Here is a 21,018-nt window from a genome sequence, read left to right on the forward strand (position 1 = left end):
GCTCACTACAGCCTTGATCTCCTGGTCTCAGGTGATCGTCCTGCCTCAGCCTCCTGAGTAGCTGGGATTACAGGCATGCACCACCACACCCAGCTGATTTTTATGTTTCTTAAGACCATGGGGCTGGGGATGTGGGGCTTTCCATCTTGCCCAGGCTGATCTGAAACTCCAGGGCTCAAGCAATCCTCCCACCTTGGCCTCCCAAAGTGCTGGGATTACAGGCATGAGGCACCACACCTGGCCTTGCCCTGTCTCTTTTTCATCTCCTTTAATGAAAAACAGTTCTTTAGTCTGCCTTGTGTTGCACTGATATTTTTGAAGAGCTGGATGTTTTGTAAAATGTTTTGTAAAAGGTCCCTCCCTCTGGGCTCCTGTCAGTTTCCTCATTCCACAGAGGTGATGTCGTGTTCTCAGCTCACACATCAGGGGATGCATCATCTCAGTGTGTCCCTTCACTGGTGACAGTCTGATTAAACTTGACTCAAGTTGCCTCCATTGTAAATGTTTCTCTATTATAATAGAGATCTCTTTGAAAGTATAAGACTATACTTTCAGGATCGTTTCTATAGTTTTTAATAAATGTCTTTGGGAGGCTGGGTGTGGTGGCTCATGTCTATAATCCCAGCACTTTGGGAGGCTGAGATGGATGAGACCAGTCTGGTCAAAATGACAAAAACCTGTCTGTACTAAAAATATGAACAAAATTAGCCAGGCATGGTGGTGGGCACCTTTAATCCCAGCTCCTTGAGAGGCTGAGTCAGGAGACTTGCTTGAACCTGAGAGGCAGAGGTTGCAGTGAGCTGAGATTGCATTGCATTGCACTCTACCCTGGGTGACAGAGCAAGCTCTGTCTTAAAAAAAAAAAAAGGCCTGGTGCAGTGGCTTACACTTGTAATCCCAGCATTTTGAAAGGCCAAGGTGGGTGGATCACCTGAGGTCAGGAGTTTGAGACCAGCCTGGCCAACATGGTAAAACCTCATCTGTACTAAAAATACAAAAATTAGCTGAGTGTGGTTGCAGGCACCTGTAGTCCCAGCTACTCAGAAGGCTGAAGCAGGAGAATCACTTGAACCTGGGAGGCGGCAGTTGCAATGAGCCAAGATCACACCACTGCACTCCAGCCTGGGCGACAAGAGTGAGACTCTATCTTAAAACAACAAAAAAAAGGTTTTCAGGAGAAATACGTTGAGACCTTGTAAATATCCTAGTACTGCTCAGACTGACACCACAGATTGTAGTATCCTCTCCCATCCTCCTGATCTTCGCCATGGTCCTGAAGATGGGAGCCATGGGATTTGTGGCATTTGCAGATGGGGAAGCTAAGGCTGAGAGATTGTTAGTGACTTTCTCAGGGTCACACTGAGTGGGGCAGATCCCTGGTTCTCTGACATCCTGTCCAAGGCCCACTCTGCTCCCTCCCCACCTGTGGCATTCTCTGTCACCCCCAGGTGGGGATCATAACCCTGGCCACAGGTGGGAAGCAGTGAGGGGCCAATGGGAACACAGGAATAGGCCACAGCTCCTGAGGGGAAGCTGCTATGGCAGGAGGATGATGCCTAGCAGTCTGGAAGAGCAAGGGCCTGGCGTGGTGGCTCACACCTGTAATCCCAGCACTTTGGGAGGTTGAGGCGGGCAGATCACAAGATTGAGACCATCCTGGCCAACATGGTGAAACCCCGTCTCTACTTAAAAAAAAAATACAAAAATTAGCTGGGCATGGTGGTGCACACCTGTAGTCTCAGCTACTTCAGAGGCTGAGGCAGGAGAACCGCTTAAACCCTGGAGGCAGAGGTTGCAGTGAGCTGAGATTGTGCCACTGCAGTTCAGCCTGGTGACGGAGTGAGACTCTGTCTTAAAAAAAAAAAAAAAAAAATGAGCCCTGGGTGACCCTGCACCAGAGGCTCCTGGGAAGACAGGAGGCTCAAGGTTACATGAGTGAGCGGGGACAGCTGGTGCATTCGCAGAGCAGCAGGTTGGCCAACGTAGCCAGATGAGGGGGTTCAGGGTGGCAGGAGACAAGGCTGATTGAGCAATTTTCCCACCTCTGGCTCCCAACCCTGTCCCAAAGGTGCAAAAGAGCAGGCCAAAGACTGGGGCATAGGATAGGAAAGGAACGTGGCAGGTGGGGCCTTAGAGACCAGCAAGACCTTGCCCTGGAGGGAGGGCCAGAGACCAGGGCTGCCCAGATGCCTATCCCACCACCTCACCCCCACTGGGGTGGCTTCCCATCTCCTGTACTCCCTACTTGCTACAGGCTTGGCACTCGTAACCGGGTGAGTTGGTCAACATGAGGCAGTGTAAAGATTGTGGAAGCTCACAGAATGGACAGCTGCAGCTTAGTAGAGCCCCAGGGCAGGCTTCCCACAGGAGATGTGCTTCAGCTGAGTTTTGACAGATAGTTTCTAGAACAAGCTGGATGAAGAGTGGAGGAAGGGCACCCAGAACAGCCTGTGCATAGGCAGGGAGGTGTGGTGAGCAGAGCTTTGCCCTGGGAAATGCAGCATCCACAGAGCAGTCCTCCCAGGGAGTCGGGGGAGACAGGGACCAGCCACAGGGTGGAAAGAGGGGCCCCATTCCAGGCCTGGCTCCCCTGAGAAGCCCTTGGGCCTGCAGTTGGGAGGTCACTGCCTGCCAGGAGGACCTGGGAGAAGACCAGCTTATTCCAAGGTTGTCCCAGAAGCCACCTGTGTGGAGACCCCGGGGCCTAAGGACTGGTGCCTGCAGCTTCACCAATCCTCCTTTCTTGCCCCCACAGGGTACCTCAAGGACACATGGGCCTAGCACTTTCGATCTGCAGATGAAGTTTGTCTGTGGCCAGTGCTGGAGAAACGGGCAGGTGGTGGAGCCTGACAAGGACCTCAAGTACTGCAGTGCCAAGGCCCGGCACTGGTGAGTGGGGTGCCAGGTTAGGGCTTTGGTGGGATCAGGCCCACCCGACCACCACAGGTGTGGAGGCCAACTCAGAGAGGCCAGGGCTCTCCACGGAGGTCACACAGCACATAGGCTCGGCCCTGACCTCTCCCCAACCCTGCTCTGTCCTGCAGCTGGACCAAGGAGCGGCGGGTCCTTCTGGTGATGTCCAAGGCCAAGAGGAAATGGGTGTCAGTGAGGCCACTGCCATCCATTCGCAACTTCCCACAGCAATACGACGTGAGCGCTGGGACGGGGGTAGGGGACCCCCGAGGAGGCAGCAATGCTTTCCAGTGGGACTCAGAAACTCTCCCCATGCCCACTCCACAGCTCTGCATCCACGCACAGAACGGCCGCAAGTGCCAGTATGTGGGGAACTGCTCCTTCGCACACAGCCCAGAGGAGAGGGACATGTGGACCTTCATGAAGGAGAACAAGAGTGAGTGGGCAGGAGGGGCGGGCGGGCCTCTCCTGGGGTCTCCTCATCACTGAATAGCTCAACTCACCAGCAGGCCCAGCTGGCCAGGCACAGTGGCTCACACCTGTAATCCCAGCACTTTAGGAGGCTGAGGCAGGGGGATCACTTGAGGTCAGGAGTTTGAGACTAGCCTGACCGATATGGTGAAACTCCATCTTAAAAAAAAAAAAATCAACTCACTGGCAGGCCTAAGAGTGCCTGCTGTACCCCCTTTTGCTGCCTGAGCCCTGCTCCACCCACCCCAGGCCGGGCCCATCAGCCCATTGGCCTATCAGCAGGGCTTGGGACATCCACAGCTCCCAAATCAAGCAGGGACCATGGGACAGAACGGATGGGGAAGCCCCTCAGCAGGTTCCCTGTTCCCTGTCCCCTGCCCAGTCCTGGACATGCAGCAGACCTATGACATGTGGCTGAAAAAACACAACCCAGGGAAGCCTGGAGAAGGGACCCCCATCAGTTCTCGGGAAGGGGAGAAGCAGATCCAGATGCCCACGGACTACGCGGACATCATGGTAATGCCCTCTCCCCCGAATGCTGTGGTCTGAGCCTGACCTGGGAGGGGCAGCCTGGAAGTCCCAGCTGGCGAACACTCAGCCTCTCCGAGGGAGGTGGTCCAGGCAGAGGTGTGGGGGACCGGGCACCCATGGTGGCTGTCTCCCCAGATGGGCTACCACTGCTGGCTCTGCGGCAAGAACAGCAACAGCAAGAAGCAGTGGCAGCAGCACATCCAGTCTGAGAAGCACAAGGAGAAGGTCTTCACGTCTGACAGTGACGCCAGTGGCTGGGCCTTCCGCTTCCCCATGGGCGAGTTCCGGCTCTGTGACAGGTGCTCCTGGGAGGGCAGGGCCTGGAGGGACATGGGGTATGGACCGAGGAGATGGAGTCTATGGCCAGCTCTGGCTCCTCTTGGTGTGGAGGTGGTGTGCAGAGAGTGGTGAGGCTTGGCTGTGAGTGCAGCCATGGGGGTAGGAAAGGATGAGATTGGGGGACTAGACTCAGACCTATCCAGACCCCTAATTTACAGGGTTGGAGCAGATCCCAGAGTGGGTCAGGACACCCAGGTTTTCCCTGAGCTGGGACCCAGCTGCCCAGGGAGAGGCTTGTCTTGCCCAGGGGAGGGCAAGTGGCTGGCCCAAGATTCACAGGCTGGGGTGGGAAGGGCACAGAGCACGGGCAGTGAGCCTCCTGCCACCCACAGGCTCCAAAAGGGCAAAGCCTGCCCAGATGGGGACAAGTGCCGCTGCGCCCATGGACAGGAGGAGCTCAACGAGTGGCTGGACCGGCGCGAGGTGCTGAAGCAGAAGCTGGCCAAGGCTCGCAAGGACATGCTGCTGTGTCCACGGGACGACGACTTTGGCAAATACAACTTCCTGCTTCAAGAGGACGTGGACCCTGCCATTGCCACCCCAGAAGCCCCTGCTGCTGCTGCCGCCACCACTGGGGAGTAGGGCCAGGTGTCGGCCATGGGCAAAGTCCTGGGGCCAGGGGGTGGGGTGGTGACAGAAGGCCTGATAGAAGGGTCAGGGCTGGCCAGTGGGGGGGTGGGGAGGCCGCCCTTATCAGGCAGCCCCCAGCCCCCTGGGGCCCCGTCCATCTTTTCCCCACCACCACCCCGGGTGTGCGTACCCAGGTGCACATGCTGCAACCCCTGGAGGCCCCAGGGTCCTCATCCCTCTGGAACCTGGGCAGCCCTTCCCCTACCCCCACGGCTCTCCTGGTTGAGGAGGGAGGGGCCTGGCTGACCCCTCCAGCTTCAGCCTCCAGCTTTAACTTCTGTCTGCTCCTAATGGGGCCCAAAGCTCAGGGCTGGGGAGCCTGGGGTCCCCACTTGAATCTGCAAGAGTAGGGTCCTTCTCCCTGCCCCATCCTCACTCCACCACCCCCCCGGGGGCAAATCAGGACATAACAGAGGGCAGAGGCCCCATTAGCTTTAAAATGTAGCCCCAGGAAGAAGCTGGGAACACTGTACTGGTCACTTACCCTCTGGAGCCTCAGCTTCCCCTCTGGAAGGATGGAAGGAGCTGGTCTAGATGATCTTTGGAACCTAAGGAGTCTCGGCCCTTTGAGGCCACCACCTGAACCCTACTCCCTCATGGGCCAGTGACTATAGATTGTAGGTCCTCAGAGCCTTCAGAGATGATCCAGCCCAAACCCTATTTTGCAGAGAGGAAAACTGAGGCCTAGAAGGGAGGAGTGGTCTGCCCAGGTTCCCAGCACAAAGTAGAGCTGGGATGAAAACAGGGCTCAAAAGACTCAGGGCCAATTATTGGCTGAGCCCACTGTCCCCTCACCAGGGATGTGGCGGTCTCTGAATCAGTGTGCTGGGGTCCCAGGCAGCGCTGCCTGGGGGCTGGGGAAGGGAGGCCCAGAGGAGGGCTGGCCATGTGAGCACCCCTTGAAGGGACTACTCCCTCCCGAGGATGGTCTCTTGGGGTACAGCAGCAGAGGTCGCCTCTCCACGTGCACTCTGGGAAAGGTGGCAGAGGGCAGGACACCATGAGCTCAGGATCTGCATGAGACGTGGGAGGTGGGAAGGGTGAGGGTCTGGGGGATGTGGAGAAAAGGGAGGCTTGACCTCGGGCACCATGGGCCACTCCAGGATGGGACACACCCCTCTTTCTTGGGGACCAGGCATGTCCTCTCCTCTAGACTCAGATACACAGTTAAAACCATCTGTCCTAGCCCCTCCCTGATCCCTGGCCCTACCAGCTGCCTGGGACTCCAGTGGACCCCCAGTTCCTGCCCCCACCCAGCAAGGCCTCTCTTGTCCCTCTCGTCTGACATGTCTGTGTGCACCCCATCCTCTCCAACCCACCCTCCATGGGCAGATCCAGCCTCCCCTGGTTCCCCAGACATTCCAGAATGCCCCACATCATTGGCACAGGAGTGGGGCAGCCCCGGAAGGAACCAGGGATTAGGCTGTGGAGGGGTGAGGAGGAGAAAAGGGACCATCCCATTCTCAAGCAAGGATTGCCAGTGCGCGCTGACAGTGATGGGCTGCCCAGGGCTGGACGGGATGCTGTTCCTCTCACCGCCACTGCCCGACCTTTCCTGATAATCGTAGCATGCACCCTTTCCTCTTCCCTGCCCCGCCTCCTACCCCAGCAGGCCACTGCAGTTTGGGTGCTGGTGGTATGGCTGGAGGAGAGGGGAGACCACACCCAAGGTGGGGGTCGTGGCTGTGATATCGATGATACTCGTTTTCCCTGATCCGTGGTGTTGCAGTCTGTCGTCACCAGCCTTGTTTCTAGTGTGTATATATGTCGCCCCCATGATGCATATATACACAGGTATTAAATATATCGCTCTATATAATATTATATATGTGTGTGGTATCCAAGGAATCACTTTTATGAGGGCTAAAGATAAAGAATTTGGCCAGAAAATGCAGCCATCCTTGTGTGATTAGGAGGGTTTTGGGGGTCATCGTACTATTTGCAAGGCGACAGGGACTGGAGCCGTGGCTCAGAGGTGATTCGGGCAGCCAGGGGCAGGAGCCAACCTCCCCAGGCCCAACTCTGCCAGCTTCCCAGACCACCCCCATCGAGTGCAGACAGTGGGAGTGCTCAGGGAAAGAAAGTGATTTGTATTTCTCCCCGCCAAAAGGAACAGGATTCAAGACCAGAGTTTTAATCTTCAGCCTGTGATCTGTCCAGGGACCCTTGGGATCTGGGGCTCCCTGGCCTGGCCAGAGCTGAAGACCCCACAGGGTAAGAAAGGGAGAGTGGGAGGCAGAGTATAATATGGTGGGGAGCAGACAAGAAGACACTTTTAATGATGAGGGTAACTATTTCAGTTGTGAGCCTTCTAGGGCCCCCAGCTGGGAGGCTCAGAGGGCGGAATCCAGGACCTGTGTTTACCCCTAGCAGGCAGGGACAAGATGGCATGGCAAGCATGGGGCCGGGGGTGGGTGGGGAGGGATGCTGCATTTCTCAGCCGGGCAGTAATCAATTTAATGGTCCTTTAAAATGTCTGTGTATTAAAAATTTAAGAATACCACACTTTAATATTAAATATTCATAAGGTCTAGTATCTTGATAATAATGTAGATGTTTTAATAACAATTTTTGTCCTTCTTAAAATAAAATGAAAGAAACTTGCTTCTTTAGCCTTTGTTCTAGAAAATAAACTTGTGCACTTTGACCTCTGTCCCCAAGGTGTCGCTCCTGTTCCTCCCCATCTGGCACTTGTATCCAGGGCCTGAGCTACTCTGTCCTCTGGAGACAGATCTGGCCAGTGCTAGCTATTCTGAGGAATGTTAGGCATGCTAAGGGGTAAGGGACAGGTCTGTGTCCCTGTGTACACACGGAGGCCAGCTGACCCCGGCTCCGGCAGCATTTCACTGGCAGTGACAAGTGGCGCTCTATACAAGTGGCCCAGCAGCCATCCTTCCCTGGCTCATCCGAAGCCTGCCTGCTCTCAATCTTCCACGTGGGGCTGCCAGAGGTGCCCACACTTCCCTGCACTTATGCTGCAGCGTGTGCCCAGCTGGGTTCCAAGGCCTGCCTTTGCCCTTTCTGGAGGGGGCTCTTCCAGGAAGGCAGGGGACCATGCCTTCCCTATGATCTCGAGTGTGATTCCAACTGCAACCCTGGCATCAGTGAACCCAAGGGAGACTGAAGTCACATGGGTCCAGTTTTCTCATCTTTAAAAGGAACTAGCGGGGTCCGGTGGTTCACATCTGTAATCCCAGTACTTTGGGAGGCCAAGGCGGGTGGATCACCTGAGGTCAGGAGTTGAAGACCAGCCTGGCCAACATGGTGAAACCCCGTCTCTACTAAAAATAGAAAAATTAGCCGGGTTTGGTGGTGGATGACTGTAATCCCAGTTACTCAGGAGGCTGAGGCAGGAGAACTGCTTGAACTTGCCAGGCGAGGTTGCAGTGATTCAAGATTGCACCATTGCACTACAACCTGGGTGACAGAACAAGATCTGTCAGAAAATAAATAAATTTCAGAAAATATCTCAGAAAATAAATAAAAGGATCTGATAGATGTGGAGTTCTAAGTCAGGGACACCTGTATCTGCTGGGGTGGGAGGTACTTTGTCAAATCTTTTGGATTGTGCATGGCTGTAGGTGATAGAGGGGTCCCGTGGGGAGGGACTGCTCAGGTCCAAGAACAAGCTTTCACCAGACAGCTTTTTTTTTTCTTTTTCCCTTTTTTTTTTTTTTGAGACATAGTCTTACTCTATGGCCAGGCTGGAGTGCAGTGGCACAATCTTGGCTCACTGCAACCTCTGCCTCCTGAGTTCAAGCAATTCTCCTGCCTCAGCCTCCTGAGTAGCTGGTACTACAGGCACCCACCACCACACCTGGCTAATTTTTGTATTTTTGGTAGAGACGGTTTCACCATGTTGGCCAGGCTGGTCTCAAACTCCTGACCTCAAGTGGTCCACCTGCCTTGGCCTCCCAAAGTGCTGGGGTTATAGGCATGAGCCACTGCTCCTGGCTTCCCAGATAGCTTTAAACTGCAGTGTGGAGTGGACTAGGACAGAAGTTCAGGACCAGAGAATTGCCTAAGGGAATCATTTGGGCCAGGTATGCAGTAGGCGCTCAGATGCTTGATAAATGATGTAAGGAGCAAAATCAGCCAGCTTCTTTTTTTTGAGATGGAGTCGCCCAGGCTGGAGTGCAGTGGTGCAATCTCGGCTCACTGCAACCTCCGCCTCCCGGGTTCAAGCGATTCTCCTGTCTTAGCCCCCTGAGCAGTTGGGATTACAGGTGTGCACCACCACACCCAGCTAATTTTTGTATTTTTAGTAGAGATGGGGTTTCCCCATGTTGGTCAGGCCAATCTACCCTCTTCAGCCCCCTAAAGTGTGGGGATCACAGGTGTGAGCTACCGCACCTGGCCAGCAGCCAGCTTTATTGAGCATCTTGTTTGCGGCAGCTACTGTGCAGATAGTACATCCGTCTCCCACAACAACCGTGGAAGTCTGCTGTCCACATTTATAGCCCAGAGAGTTTCAGGGAAGGTTCCAAGGACCCTCAGAAAGGAGGCAGAAAAAAGATCGAGAATCACTGGGAACTGGGTATCGGCAAATATCTCTTTGGCTTTGACATTCTGGAATTCACAGCACCTCTGAGTGCACTGTGAAAAATCAAAGTGGTGTGGCAAGGCAGAGCTCCCACAAGAAAAATATAGACTCATCCTTAGGCTGGAGAGATCATGTGCCTGCATCAAAACCTTCCCTGGGTGGCTCACTCCTGTAATCCTGCTTTGGGAGATCAAGGCAGAAGAATCATTTGAGGCCAGGAACTTCAGACCAGCCTGGGCAACAGTAAAACTGCATCTCTACCAATAAAAGAAAAAGTAAAATTAGCTGGGCATGGTGGTGCACACCTATGGTCCTAGCTACCTGGGAGGCTGAGGTGGAAGGATGGCTTGAGCCCAGGAGGTTGAGGCTGCAGTGAGTCATCATCACACCACTGCACTCCAGCCTGGGCGACAGCAAGACGCTGTCTCAAAAACTCAAAACAATTTTAAAAAGCAAAGAGTAAGACAAGCAAGACTTCGGTAAACCTAGTGGAATAAATTCATACATTCTGGTCAATTCCCTTAAATTCTCTTCTGGTCCTCACATGGCTCAGATTGGGAAACATCATCAGCTCAGTACCCACATAACAAGATTGCCACAGAAACTGCTTTCCCTTCAGTTCAGTGCTAAAGGAGACCAACCTAAAAGTAGATTATATAGAATGATGTGATGGGGGTGAGCGGGGGAGACACCTCATCCAGGCTCGGGAGCCAGGGAGGGCTTCCTGGAGGAAGTGAAACTGGAATTGAAGCTTCAAAAAGATTCGTCATTGTAATCCATGTTGCTCACTGTTCTGCATCTTTCTCTTAATTTTTGTTTCACATGTGCAGTTCCATGCACCCGTGTCACCTAGATACTTATGGTCAGTGGCTGGTACTCCTCCTATCAATGAGTCGGAGCTGGCTTCAGCAGCTCCCAGTTACCGAACACCAGTCTGGTCTTCAGCCCTGTGAGGAGGGGGCCTCAGTGAGCACGACCAACACAGCACACCAGCTGACTCAGCTCTGCACCTCTCTAGAGAAAGCCCTTGGGAGTTCTGCAAAGACCTGCATATGTCTATCCCCACACCTGGGAGCCCTTTGCAACCTCCCTGCAAAATATCCCCAGGTCTTCAGGAAAAGGCAGCCAGAGCCACTGGACCTGCTCAATTGATGATCGTAAGATTATGTCAACCTCTTTTGGCACTTTCATTTCAGATCTAGAAGTGAATATGCGCTGCTGGTCAAAAAGAGGACAAGGCACAGGAAACTTTTTTTTTTTTGAGACAGAGTCTTGCTCTTGTCTCCCAGTCTGGAGTGCAATGGCACGATCTCAGCTCACTGCAATCTCTGCCTCCCAGGTTCAAGTGAGGACTCAACCTCCTGAGTAGCTGAGATTACAGACACCTGCCACCACATTAAGTTAATTTTCGTCTTTTTAGTAGAGACAAGTTTTCACTATGTTGGCCAGGCTGGTCTCGAATTCCTGACCTCAGGTGATCCACCCACCTTGGCCTCCTAAAGTGCTGGGATTACAGGTGTGAGCCACCATGGCTGGTAAAGAATGTTTTTTTTTTTTTTTTTTTGAGATGGAGTCTTGCTCTGTTGCCCAGGCTGGAGTGCAATGGCGCAATCTCAGCTCACTGCAACCTCCGCCTCCTGGGTTTGAGCAATTCTCCTGCCTCAGCCTCCCGAGTAGCTGGCACTACAGGTAAGTGCCACTGTGCCCAGCTAATTTTTTGTATTTTTAGTAGAGATGGGGTTTCACTGTGTTGGCCAGGATGGTCTCAATCTCCTGACCTCGTGATCTGCCCACCTCAGCCTCCCAAAGTGCTGGGATTACAGGCATGAGCCACCGTGCCCATCAAGAACATATTCTTTATCAAGTTCTCCCTCAGCCCAGGCCTCTCAGCTGTACAAGGCATTAAATGTTCTTATGGGGCCATTGTGACTCTGACCCCAGACTCCTGTCAGGGATCACAGCTTCCTTTCAATGGGACATAGCTGTAGGCACATAGAGGACTCCATATTCCTAATGAATTGGAGGTAAATACAGTCGATGAAAACTCAAGCATAGGGGATGGGAATGGGCTCAGTGGCATTGATAAGGACACCAACAGACCTCAGACCATCTGCAGTGGACATCAGACCCCTGAGCTAGGAAGTCCAAGAAGTGCAGACAATCCCAACAGATCCGGCACGTGGCCCCCGGTCTTTAGGTATGTATATCCCCTTCCCACTACCTCTGGCCTTCCTGGCTGCCTGGCCCAGCAGCCCACTGGTGTGGTCCCTGTCTGACCTAGGTGATGCTGCCAGCCGGACACCGTGAGCACCAACTGGGGGACTGCCAACATGGACTCCCGGTGGTGTGAAAGTTCTCTAAGGACAGGGAGTTGCCTGGCCGGGTATGTTATTTAACTTTGAATTCCTCACAGGGTTTAGGCTGGTGCCAGGTATGTGGCAAGCATTCATTCATGGTCTCAGAGGCTTAGGACATTTGCACATTAAAAGGAGCCTGCAGATAGCTCACAGGAATGAATCTTCAAGAATGAAATGTCTTGCAGCAGGTGGACATGTTTGAGACACACAGGGTGCTTCCTATTGCTTTTGAGATAATACCCAATGGGCAACTGCCCACTCCACCTTTGTGATAAGTGGTCTTGCACTCAAGAGAACTCCTGGCCAAGGAATGGTGAATTTGGCAGCCAAGCCTCAGTCAGCACCTGCCTGCAAGTCACAGGTCAGCTGGGGGCCTGCACACCAGGTCCACTCTCACCCTTACCCTCACCCCCCAGGGTCACAGAACAGAGGGCTCTGGCTTGAAACAGAGCAGTAAGGGGGTTTCTCCTTTGTAGTTACAAAACACTCTCAACTGGTCAAAACATACAACTCTGCAAAACTAAAAGTTTTGTGTGTGCCTGTGTCATACATATATACATATATATGCTTACTTTTGCAAAAAGAAACATTGGAAGGGGCTGGGCGCTGTGGCTCACGCCTGTAATCCCAGCACTTTGGGAGGCCGAGGAGGGTGGACCACCTGAGGTCAGGAGTTCGAGACCAGCCTGGCCAATATGGCGAAACCCCATCTCTAGTAATAATACAAATATTAGCCAGGCGTACGGGCATGCACCTATAATCCCAGCTACTTGGGAGGCTGAGGCCTGAGCCTGGTAGGCAGAGGTTACAGTGTGCCAAGATCACACTATTGTACTCCAGCCTGGGCGGCAGAGTGAAACTGTGTCTCAAAATAAACCTTATTGGAGGTGTTGAGCTTTGAGCCATGTACTGTTTTTTGAATTCAAAAATTAAAAGTAAGGTGGGGGCGCGGTGGCTCACGCCTATAATCCCAGCACTTTGGGAGGCCAAGGTGGGTGGATCACGAGGTCAAGAGATCGAGACCATCCTGGTCAACATGGTGAAACCCCATCTCTACTAAAAATACAAAAATTAGCTGGGCACGGTGGTGTGCGCCTGTAGTTCCAGCTACTCGGGAGGCTGAGGCAGGAGAATTGCTTGAACCCAAGAGGCAGAGGTTGGGGTGAGCCGAGATCGTGCCATTGCACTCCAGTCTGGGTAACAACAGCAAAACTCTGTCTCAAAAAAAAAAAAAAAAAATTAAAAGTAAGTTTTAATTTAGGGAAGAGCATAACTTCGGGAGGTCATTAGGGAGGGAAGGAGGGTAATTAGAAGATAAGCTGGGAAAGGAAGAAGCCAGAAGGGGTTCCTGGAGTATTTTTGATTCTTTACAAAATGGAATTTTGTAAACAACAAAGGACTGGTTAGAAACCAGCTACGGGGCAGGGGCAGTGTTCACACTCGTAATCCTGGGACTTGAGGAGGCCAAGACCAGAGGATGGCTTGAGCCCAGGAGTTTGAGACCAGCCTGGGCAACAGTGAGACCCTGTCTTTACACACACAAAAAAAGCACTGTGTGGTGGCATGCACCTCTGGTCCCAGCTACTTGCAAGGATGAGGCAGTGAGCCATGATTCCACCACTGCGCTTCAGCCTGAGCAACAGAGCAGAATCTGAAGTCTCAAAAAAAAAAAAAAAAAAAAAAAAAAAAAATCAGCTACCATGCAGAAAACCGAATGTTTATTGCTGCCCACCGGGAGCTTCAGAGCCATAGAACTAGAGCTGAAAGGCACCTCAGAGGTCACTGCATTTGGTGGTTCTGGAATTGAGACCCATAGCTGCTGCCAAGCTTTCTCAAAATCCCACAGCAATGTACAGCAGCATCGAGAACCTGACATCCCCTGGCAAGTCTGGCTTTGCTCTGATGTTGGTCTGAGGAGGATGGTAACACCCAGAACCACGGCTTCGCCCACACATTCAAGTAACCAGAGGACCATAGGGGCCAGCATCCTGGTGGGAGGGTATGAGAGGGGACTACAGCAAATAGCCAGTTGGCACCTTAGGTCCCCACAATGACTGGGAAGCAGGGATTCCTCATCCAGGACAAGCCTAAACCAGGCTGGCAGAGCTGCTCCCCTTTTGGTGGTGCCTGGTTTCCTGGCACTTCTCTGCTAGGCCCCTGCCCCTTCTCCCTCTCCTCTGAAGACCAAAGAACCTCAGAGGGCAGGTTTTGTCACTTCCTTTTGGGGAACAGGCTTCAGGCTGTGCAGATGGTATAAAGCCCCAATTATGCATGCCACATGTATGCTGGCATGCCTTGTAGGGTACGTGTGCATGGCATAAACACAGCATCAAAACATGCCACTAGCCCTTGAGGCTCACAAGCTTACAGGTGAAGGCATGCTGCCCACCCGTGTCCCAGCATCTGCCAGCACAGGGGATCTTGTGCTGGGCTGTCCGAGGTGCTGTCCTTGCCTGTCGTCCTCCTTTTTTCTCAGAGCCTGAGGTCCCAGCCTGGGATGGTTTCCACTGCACACCTGGGCCTCCAGGGCTCCTCCATGCCAATGCATGCTTGCTGTGGGCGTAGAACTTACTGTTCTCACCTGGCAGCCCCGGTTATGGCTCCCAGCCTGGGGGAGAACTTCCCTTTCCAAAGTTAAATAACAGGCTGGGCTCTCTGTCAGAGGATTGGCGCGACAGCTCCACGTGCTACAGCTGGCGCAGGGCCAGGCCCGCCCTGCCAAGCAGCGGGAAGGGAAGGCCTGGCTGCAGCCGGAGCTGGCAGGTGGCCGAGCCGGGGGTGGACGGGCGGGCCGGGACTGGTGCTGGCCATTGGCTGCCTCAAGGCTCCCACCCCGCCTGCCTGCCTAGCCTGCGGCTTTGGCCGGCCCCTGCCTCTCCAGCTGCTTCTGAACTCCCTGGAGCAAGCACCTCCTGCTGGGCTGTGTGAGCTGCCACTGGTTCCGAGTGGCCCCTGCCATGGACATGCCTGAGGTCCTCAAGTCCCTGCTGGAGCACTCTCTGCCTTGGCCAGAGAAGAGAACAGGTAAGAGCGCAGGTGACCTGCGCAGGTGCCCAAGGGGGGCGAGGGGGCAGCCACAGGCACAGTGGCAGGACAGGCATCTCCAAGCCAGGGAGGGTCCCAGTAATGGTGTGCCCTTGGTCTCGGGGTGCAGAGTGCGGAGAGGGGTTTGAGGAGTCATGTTTCACACCGGCCCTGGGCCTGTCTCCTAGGCCTGCTGGATTTGGGGAAGCCATGGCCAGTGTGTGACCACTGACAGGTGCCATGCTCATGTGGGACCAGGACAGGACAGGGGCCCTGTTGAAAGAATCCAGCTGGATGCTGACTGCTTATGAAGCTCCCTTCCCTTGTATGCTGGGGGTGGCAGAGGAGTGGCGGGGACTGTGCATTTGGGCAGCAGGAGCCTGGGTCTGGAGCAGAGGCTTTCCTTGGTGCGCCTGCTGCAGCTCCCGCTTGCCGGAGGGCTGAACTCATGGATGGGATGGAAGCTGTTATGTAACAGGACCACAAGGCTCGAAGCCCTGCGTTCCTAGGATACCACAGGCAAAACACGTGTGAGGGAAGAGGGAGGAGGGCATGGACCAAGGGGTAGACCTGGTGGCCAGCACCAGGTGTCTCCCAAGTCCTGCCTGGGAATCCCACAGCTGGGTTAGTTTGGGTGAGAATACTAATAAATCTCTCTCCAAATCCCTTCTGTTCCCAGACATCAGGAGTCACCTTTAGGTTCCCAGGGCTCCAACCCCTCCTTGCCTTTAGAGGGGCCCAGCTGGCCTCTGCTGCCTGAGTCTGACTTGGGTACCTGGCATGTCTTCTCAGGGGACCTTTCTCAGGCCTCCCCTCATCCTACTTTGCCAGCACCTGCTACCCAGCATCACCAGGTGGCCCTGGTTGTCCCTGCAGGACTTACTTCCACAGGAAGCTCTTAGCCCACTCCCAAACTGGGGCCAGGAGAGACCCCACAGCCCCCGGCCTCCCTGCACCCCTCGGGAACTGGGTGTGGGTTTGCTTGTGCTGAGCCAGGAAAGGAGGGGCAGCAGGTTCTGTTCCTCAGGAAACATTGCCTGAACGGGGAAGGGGGTTCCAGGAGCACAGGACGGGGGCTCCCAAGCTCTCCCACATGCAGCTCTGGGCTCAGGCCCCTCAGACCACACCCCATGCTGTCAAATGCTGGGACAGTCCAGGCCACCCTCTGAGATGAGTGTCACAGAGGGCGCTCCTGTGGCCTCCTAGTATGGGGGACACCAGTTGCTCACCAGGACAAGCTCCCCCCTCAGGGAAGCCCTCTGCAACTCGGCCAGAGGGATCTGCCCCCAGTTGGAGTCCACACCCACAAACAAGCCACAGCTGAGTTTTTGGCATCTCTGAGCGGCCTGTATGGATGGGCAGAGCTTTCCAAAAGCTAAGGTAGAGGGTAGGCTCCTTGGTCCAGGAACCCAGGAAGGATGGCACAATCCCTCCTTGCTCCCACCAGGTGTCCCAGGATGCCCCCTAGCATGCACATGCAGTGCGTGGCTGCCAGCAGGGCAGGAAGAGTTCTTGGGGTGACTCGGGGCACTGCTCCTCAGATGAGGATAACAAAGCTTTTGAAGTGTGGCAGCAGCTGCTGGTCTCTGGCTCCCAGCCGGTCTGCAGAGCCCTCCAATAGCCAAAAAGTCCCCCTCCCTCACTGTGGGTGAGTGAAGTCAGGGCCGGGCACATAGGGGACCGCCCAGGATTTCAGGCAGAGCTTTGCCAAGCACTGGGAAACCATGGCTGAGGATTAGTTAGTCCAGCATGGCTGGGCAGGTCCAAGGGGTGTAGGCCAGTCTTGGGTCACCTCCTGTCACTTCATGTGGCATCTGAGGGTGAGAAGCATGAGGTCCTGTGGAACTGACAGATGCCTGCAGCCCACTGCTAGGCAAAATGGAGGGAAGAGGGTTGAAGAGCCACAGGAGTCACAATGACTGCAGCACGTGACTGCCCCTCATCTGCAATCAGTTTCCCAAAGCTGCCCGAATCTCCAGACCATTTATAAACAGAAATGTCTACCTGAAAAGCAATAGACCTCGGTGAAAAGACACAGAGAACTGCTATGGAGTTACTTGCGATCAGGGACCATGTACTGAAATTGTTGTTGAAGCGGCTTCTCTCCCTCTCCCACTATTCTGACTTGGGGTTTGAATGGGAGAAAAACTAGAGGCCAGGTGCTCCAGAAAACGGGGATGCTCTCAGGCCCACGTGCCCTTGCTTTGGTGAACTTTCTGCTGCTCCCGTCCAGTGGAAGGGGCAGTTACGTCTTTGGAGGACTGTTTACAAACTACCCATTTTCTCTTTTCTCCTGTCCAATGGTTGTGCTTCAGCACACGTTTAGGTCACATGCAGAGCATATCTCGCCCCCAGTGGGAGGCAACTATAGAGGAAAGTCACATGGAGTGTGAGAAACTCCAGGTGTGCTCTCCCCACACTCTGCTCTCCACACAGCCTCTCACTCCAATTATTTTCTTTTCGGTTTTTTTTTTTGAGACAGTGTCTCACCGTTGCCCAGGCTGGAGTGCAATGGTACAATCTCAGCTCACTGCAACCTCCACCTGTCGGGTTCAAGCAATTCTCCTGCCTCAGCCTCCTGGGTAGCTGGGATTACAGGCGCCCACCACCACGCCCAGCTCATGTTTCTATTTTTAGTAGAGACGGGTTTCACCATGTGGGCCGGGCTATTCTCGAACTCCTGACCTCCAGTGATCCACCTGCCTGAGCCCCCAAAAGTGCTGGGATTACAGGCGTGAGCACCGCGCCCGGCCTCATTTTGCTTTCTAATTCAATGACACCCCCTGAAACCTGGACTTGGGGCCCCTCTGCCTTGTGCTGCCCCTGGGCCTCCCAGCCCAGCCTGTGTAGACCTTGCCTCTTTCTTATCCCTGGATAAACAGACTTTCTCCACGAGAGCTGATCAGCTCCCAGGCTCCCTTGGCTTCCAGCGACAATGGCCTCTTGGTGGCCTTCACTCGGGGCCACGAGTTCAAACAACTTCCCTTTTGGCAAAGAAATCCATTTCCAGCAAAAGGGTGGGTCTGTAGCTCAAGCCCTGACTCAATTTCCCCTCTATGTCCTTGGGCCCTAAATCTTGAAAACCACTCTTCCTGTCTTCAATCCCACCCTATCTCCCAAGGATCTGCTTCCAAGAGTTGATTCTGTTCCAGACTGCTCACTCCAGCTCTCATGTCTTTCTCTACCAGCTTCTGGAAAGACCCCGTGTCTCTAAATCATACTATTAGCATTTTATACGCTATCCTTCCCTCCTCCATGGGGCCTTGGCTGTGCTTAGAGACACCCACTCCCATCTTCCTGCCATCTCTGGTCACTCAGGCCTCCCTTTCAGGGAGTTGTGAACCCTGAACAAGGCCTTTGCTTTGGGCTGGGCAGGCAACATCCCCACCTAGGGGCACTCCTGATCTAGAATCCTTTCTGGGCAAGGCAGCATGGCTCTGGTAGGAGAGGAGGGGGCTTACAATCAGAGTCAGGACACGAATCCTAATTCTACAACCTACTGGTTGGGACTTGCCCTCCTCTTTCTCCAACTCCAGACTGTAAAGAGCAGAAAGAATATCTGTGTCATGAGCTCGTTGCCAGGATTAAGTGAGTTATCCCATGTGAAAGCGTCTGCAAACTGTGAGCTGTCATGCTGATTTTTTCTGTGAAAGGCAAACAGCAATGTGGCCTAGCATCATGCGCCTTCCACCTACATCCCATTTGCAATCTGACCCTCATTCCCTTCTTTCCAGCTTCCTTTCAAGAACTGGATGTTATAAGTTGGTGTGTAAACACACACACACACACACACACACACACACACACACAGCTGTCTCCTTGGAAACACGTGCCGAGGCTCCTAGAGGCATGGTGCCATCTGTCCTGCACAGCCCATTTTCCTGATAACAGGCAGGATCTCGGCAGGACTTGCTGGGGCAGGAGGAGGGGCCTTGGTGTCACCATCTTGGTGGATTGAGGGAAATGAGCCAAGAGGGTGGACTCGGTGCAGCCTGGGCTCTCCTGAGCTTGGCTTGAGTAAGGGCCGTGTTTACCTCCATGCACAGCCTGGGAACCAGAGCAAAACTGAGAAATTGAGGAGTTTGCTTTCAGGAAAGAGGATGGGGAAGGGGCCTTCTATGTGCTGGACATGCTAGCTCATTCAATCCTCATTACCTCCTTTTGTTTATTTTTTTGAGACCGAGTCTTACTCTGTTGCCCAAGCTGGAATACAGTGGCACCATGCTGGCTCACTGCAACCTCCGTTTCCTGGGTTGAAGCAATTCTTTTGCCTCAGCCTCTTGAGTAGCTGGGATTACAGGTACCCACCACCACTCCCATTTAATTTTTGTATTTTTTAGTAGAGATGGGGTTTCGCCATGTTGGCCAGGCTGGTCTTAAACTCCTGACGTCAGATCATTTGCCCACCTCAGCCTCACAAAGTGCTGGGATTACAGTTGTAAGCCCCCACGCCCGGCTCCTCACCACATCCTTCTAAATGGTACATTCCTCCTGTCCTTCTGGTGAGAAAATGAACTCAGAGACACTGGCTACCCTCACGGCCAGTACATGGGCCAGCCTCTCTTTTCTTCCATCCTACCCTAGGAGTCCAGAGTCTTCTTCTCTACTTGCCTCCACCCTACCCCTTCAGAGAAATGTGAGAAATTCATTCTCACCAAGTGCCAGGCGTTGACGGCAGTGTTGAGGAGTGGCCCTTCCAGGTGGCTAGGCTGCTACAGGATGCGCTCTTGACTTGACAGCCACCTTCTCCTGAGTGTGTGCCAGGACTATGTTGCATGCTCCTACATCACTATCTATGCAATGGCTCTGCAAGGGAGATATAATTATCCATGCACTCTGAATGAGGACACTGAGGCTGGGAGAGGGAAGGCCATACAGTTGTTGCAGTATTCAAACCCTGTTCCTCCTGACACCAGGCTCGTGACTACCCTTGGGGCTCCCTGGGCTCTGAAACTGTCCCAGGCAGTAGCTCTTGATCACCCAGACATTCATCATGTGCTTCCAGAGTGTTTGCTATGCTTGGGGAGCCCTGGATGAAGGAAACCGACCCTATTCTTACCCCTGGTGTTTGCATTCCAGTGGGGAGAGACAATCAGCTGTGTGTAGGTGGGCCAAGGTGGGGGGGGTCAGGATTAGCCTCTCCCAGGGAGAGGCATTTGAACTGAGGCCTGGAGGCCTGGAGGGTGAGGAAAAGCCAGCTATCCGAGGAACTTTCAGGCTATGGGGACAGCACCTGCAAAGGCCCTTCCTGGGGTAGGAAAGACAAAATGGGTCTGAGGAATAAGAGGCCGCTATGGCTGCAGAAAGCAAGCAAGGGGGAGAGGAGTCGGGGTGAGGCTGGAGGGACCCGAAGGGCAAGTGCCTGCAGAGCCCTGACGGTCATGAAGAAGAGTGATGCTGTCATCTCCTTGTCTGTAAGGACCCCCACACCCCCTATTCTTGAGGAAGTGGCCGGTAGGGAGAAATGAGGTATCCCCAGAACAACCCAAGCAGGAAATACAGTAGAGTTAACTTGAACTGTGCACATGGTATCAGCCAGGTGGTATTCTGGCACTGTGCCAGATGGATTCCTTCACTTTGGACACTCAGGCACAGAGAGGGTCACTCATTTGCCCAAGCTCGAAGGAAATACAGTTAACCTTAAATACCGTGGGGATTAGCGATACTGCCCCCATGCAGTAGAAAATCTGCATATAATTTTTTTTTTTTTTTTTGAGACACAGTCTTGCTCTGTCGCCAGGCTGGAGTGCAGTGGCACGTTCTCAGCTCACTGCAACCTCTGCCTCCCAGGTTCAAGCAATTCTCCTGCCTCAGCCTCCTGAGTAGCTGGGATTACAGGCACACGCCACCACACCCAGCCAATTTTTTTGTATTTTTAGTAGAGACAGGGTTTCACCATATTAGCTAGGACGGTCTTGATCTCCTGACCTCGTGATCCACCTGCCGTGGCCTCCCAAAGTGCTGGGATTACAGGTGTGAGCCACCGCACCCAACCTGTAATTTCTGACTCCTCAAAAGCTTAACCACTAATAGCCTACTGTTGACTGGAAGCCTTACAAATAACATTTGATGAACAAATATTTTGTATGCTATATGTATTATATACTATATTATTTTTATTTTTTGAGACAGAATCTCACTCTGTCACTCAGACTGGAGTGTAATGGCGTGGCCTCGCTTACTGCAACCTCTGCTTCCTGGGTTCAAGCG

General features: G+C 53.6%; 2 protein-coding genes across 6 annotated transcripts in view; both read left to right on the top strand.

Annotated features, from left to right (window-relative positions):
• The window catches only part of ZC3H7B (zinc finger CCCH-type containing 7B), a 57,161-nt gene extending 49,673 nt beyond the window's left edge, over positions 1–7,488 (top strand). For all 4 annotated transcript variants that reach the window (XM_054239293.2, XM_035266736.3, XM_054239294.2 and 1 more), the window contains 6 exons: positions 2,756–2,889; positions 3,045–3,150; positions 3,241–3,349; positions 3,767–3,900; positions 4,051–4,214; positions 4,587–7,488. In XM_054239293.2, coding sequence (XP_054095268.1) covers positions 2,756–2,889; positions 3,045–3,150; positions 3,241–3,349; positions 3,767–3,900; positions 4,051–4,214; positions 4,587–4,836 — 897 coding nt within the window. In that variant the 3' untranslated portion in view covers positions 4,837–7,488. The remainder of the gene's footprint in view (positions 1–2,755; positions 2,890–3,044; positions 3,151–3,240; positions 3,350–3,766; positions 3,901–4,050; positions 4,215–4,586) is intronic.
• Positions 7,489–14,663: 7,175 nt separating this feature from the next.
• TEF (TEF transcription factor, PAR bZIP family member) overlaps positions 14,664–21,018 on the top strand; it is a 31,340-nt gene continuing 24,985 nt past the window's right edge. For both annotated transcript variants that reach the window (XM_017963907.4, XM_008979597.3), the window contains exon 1: positions 14,664–14,808. In XM_017963907.4, the coding sequence (XP_017819396.1) occupies positions 14,742–14,808 (67 nt within the window). In that variant the 5' untranslated portion in view covers positions 14,664–14,741. The remainder of the gene's footprint in view (positions 14,809–21,018) is intronic.

This window comes from Callithrix jacchus, chromosome 1 (assembly GCF_049354715.1).
Source record: "Callithrix jacchus isolate 240 chromosome 1, calJac240_pri, whole genome shotgun sequence".
Lineage (NCBI taxonomy): Eukaryota > Metazoa > Chordata > Mammalia > Primates > Cebidae > Callithrix > Callithrix jacchus.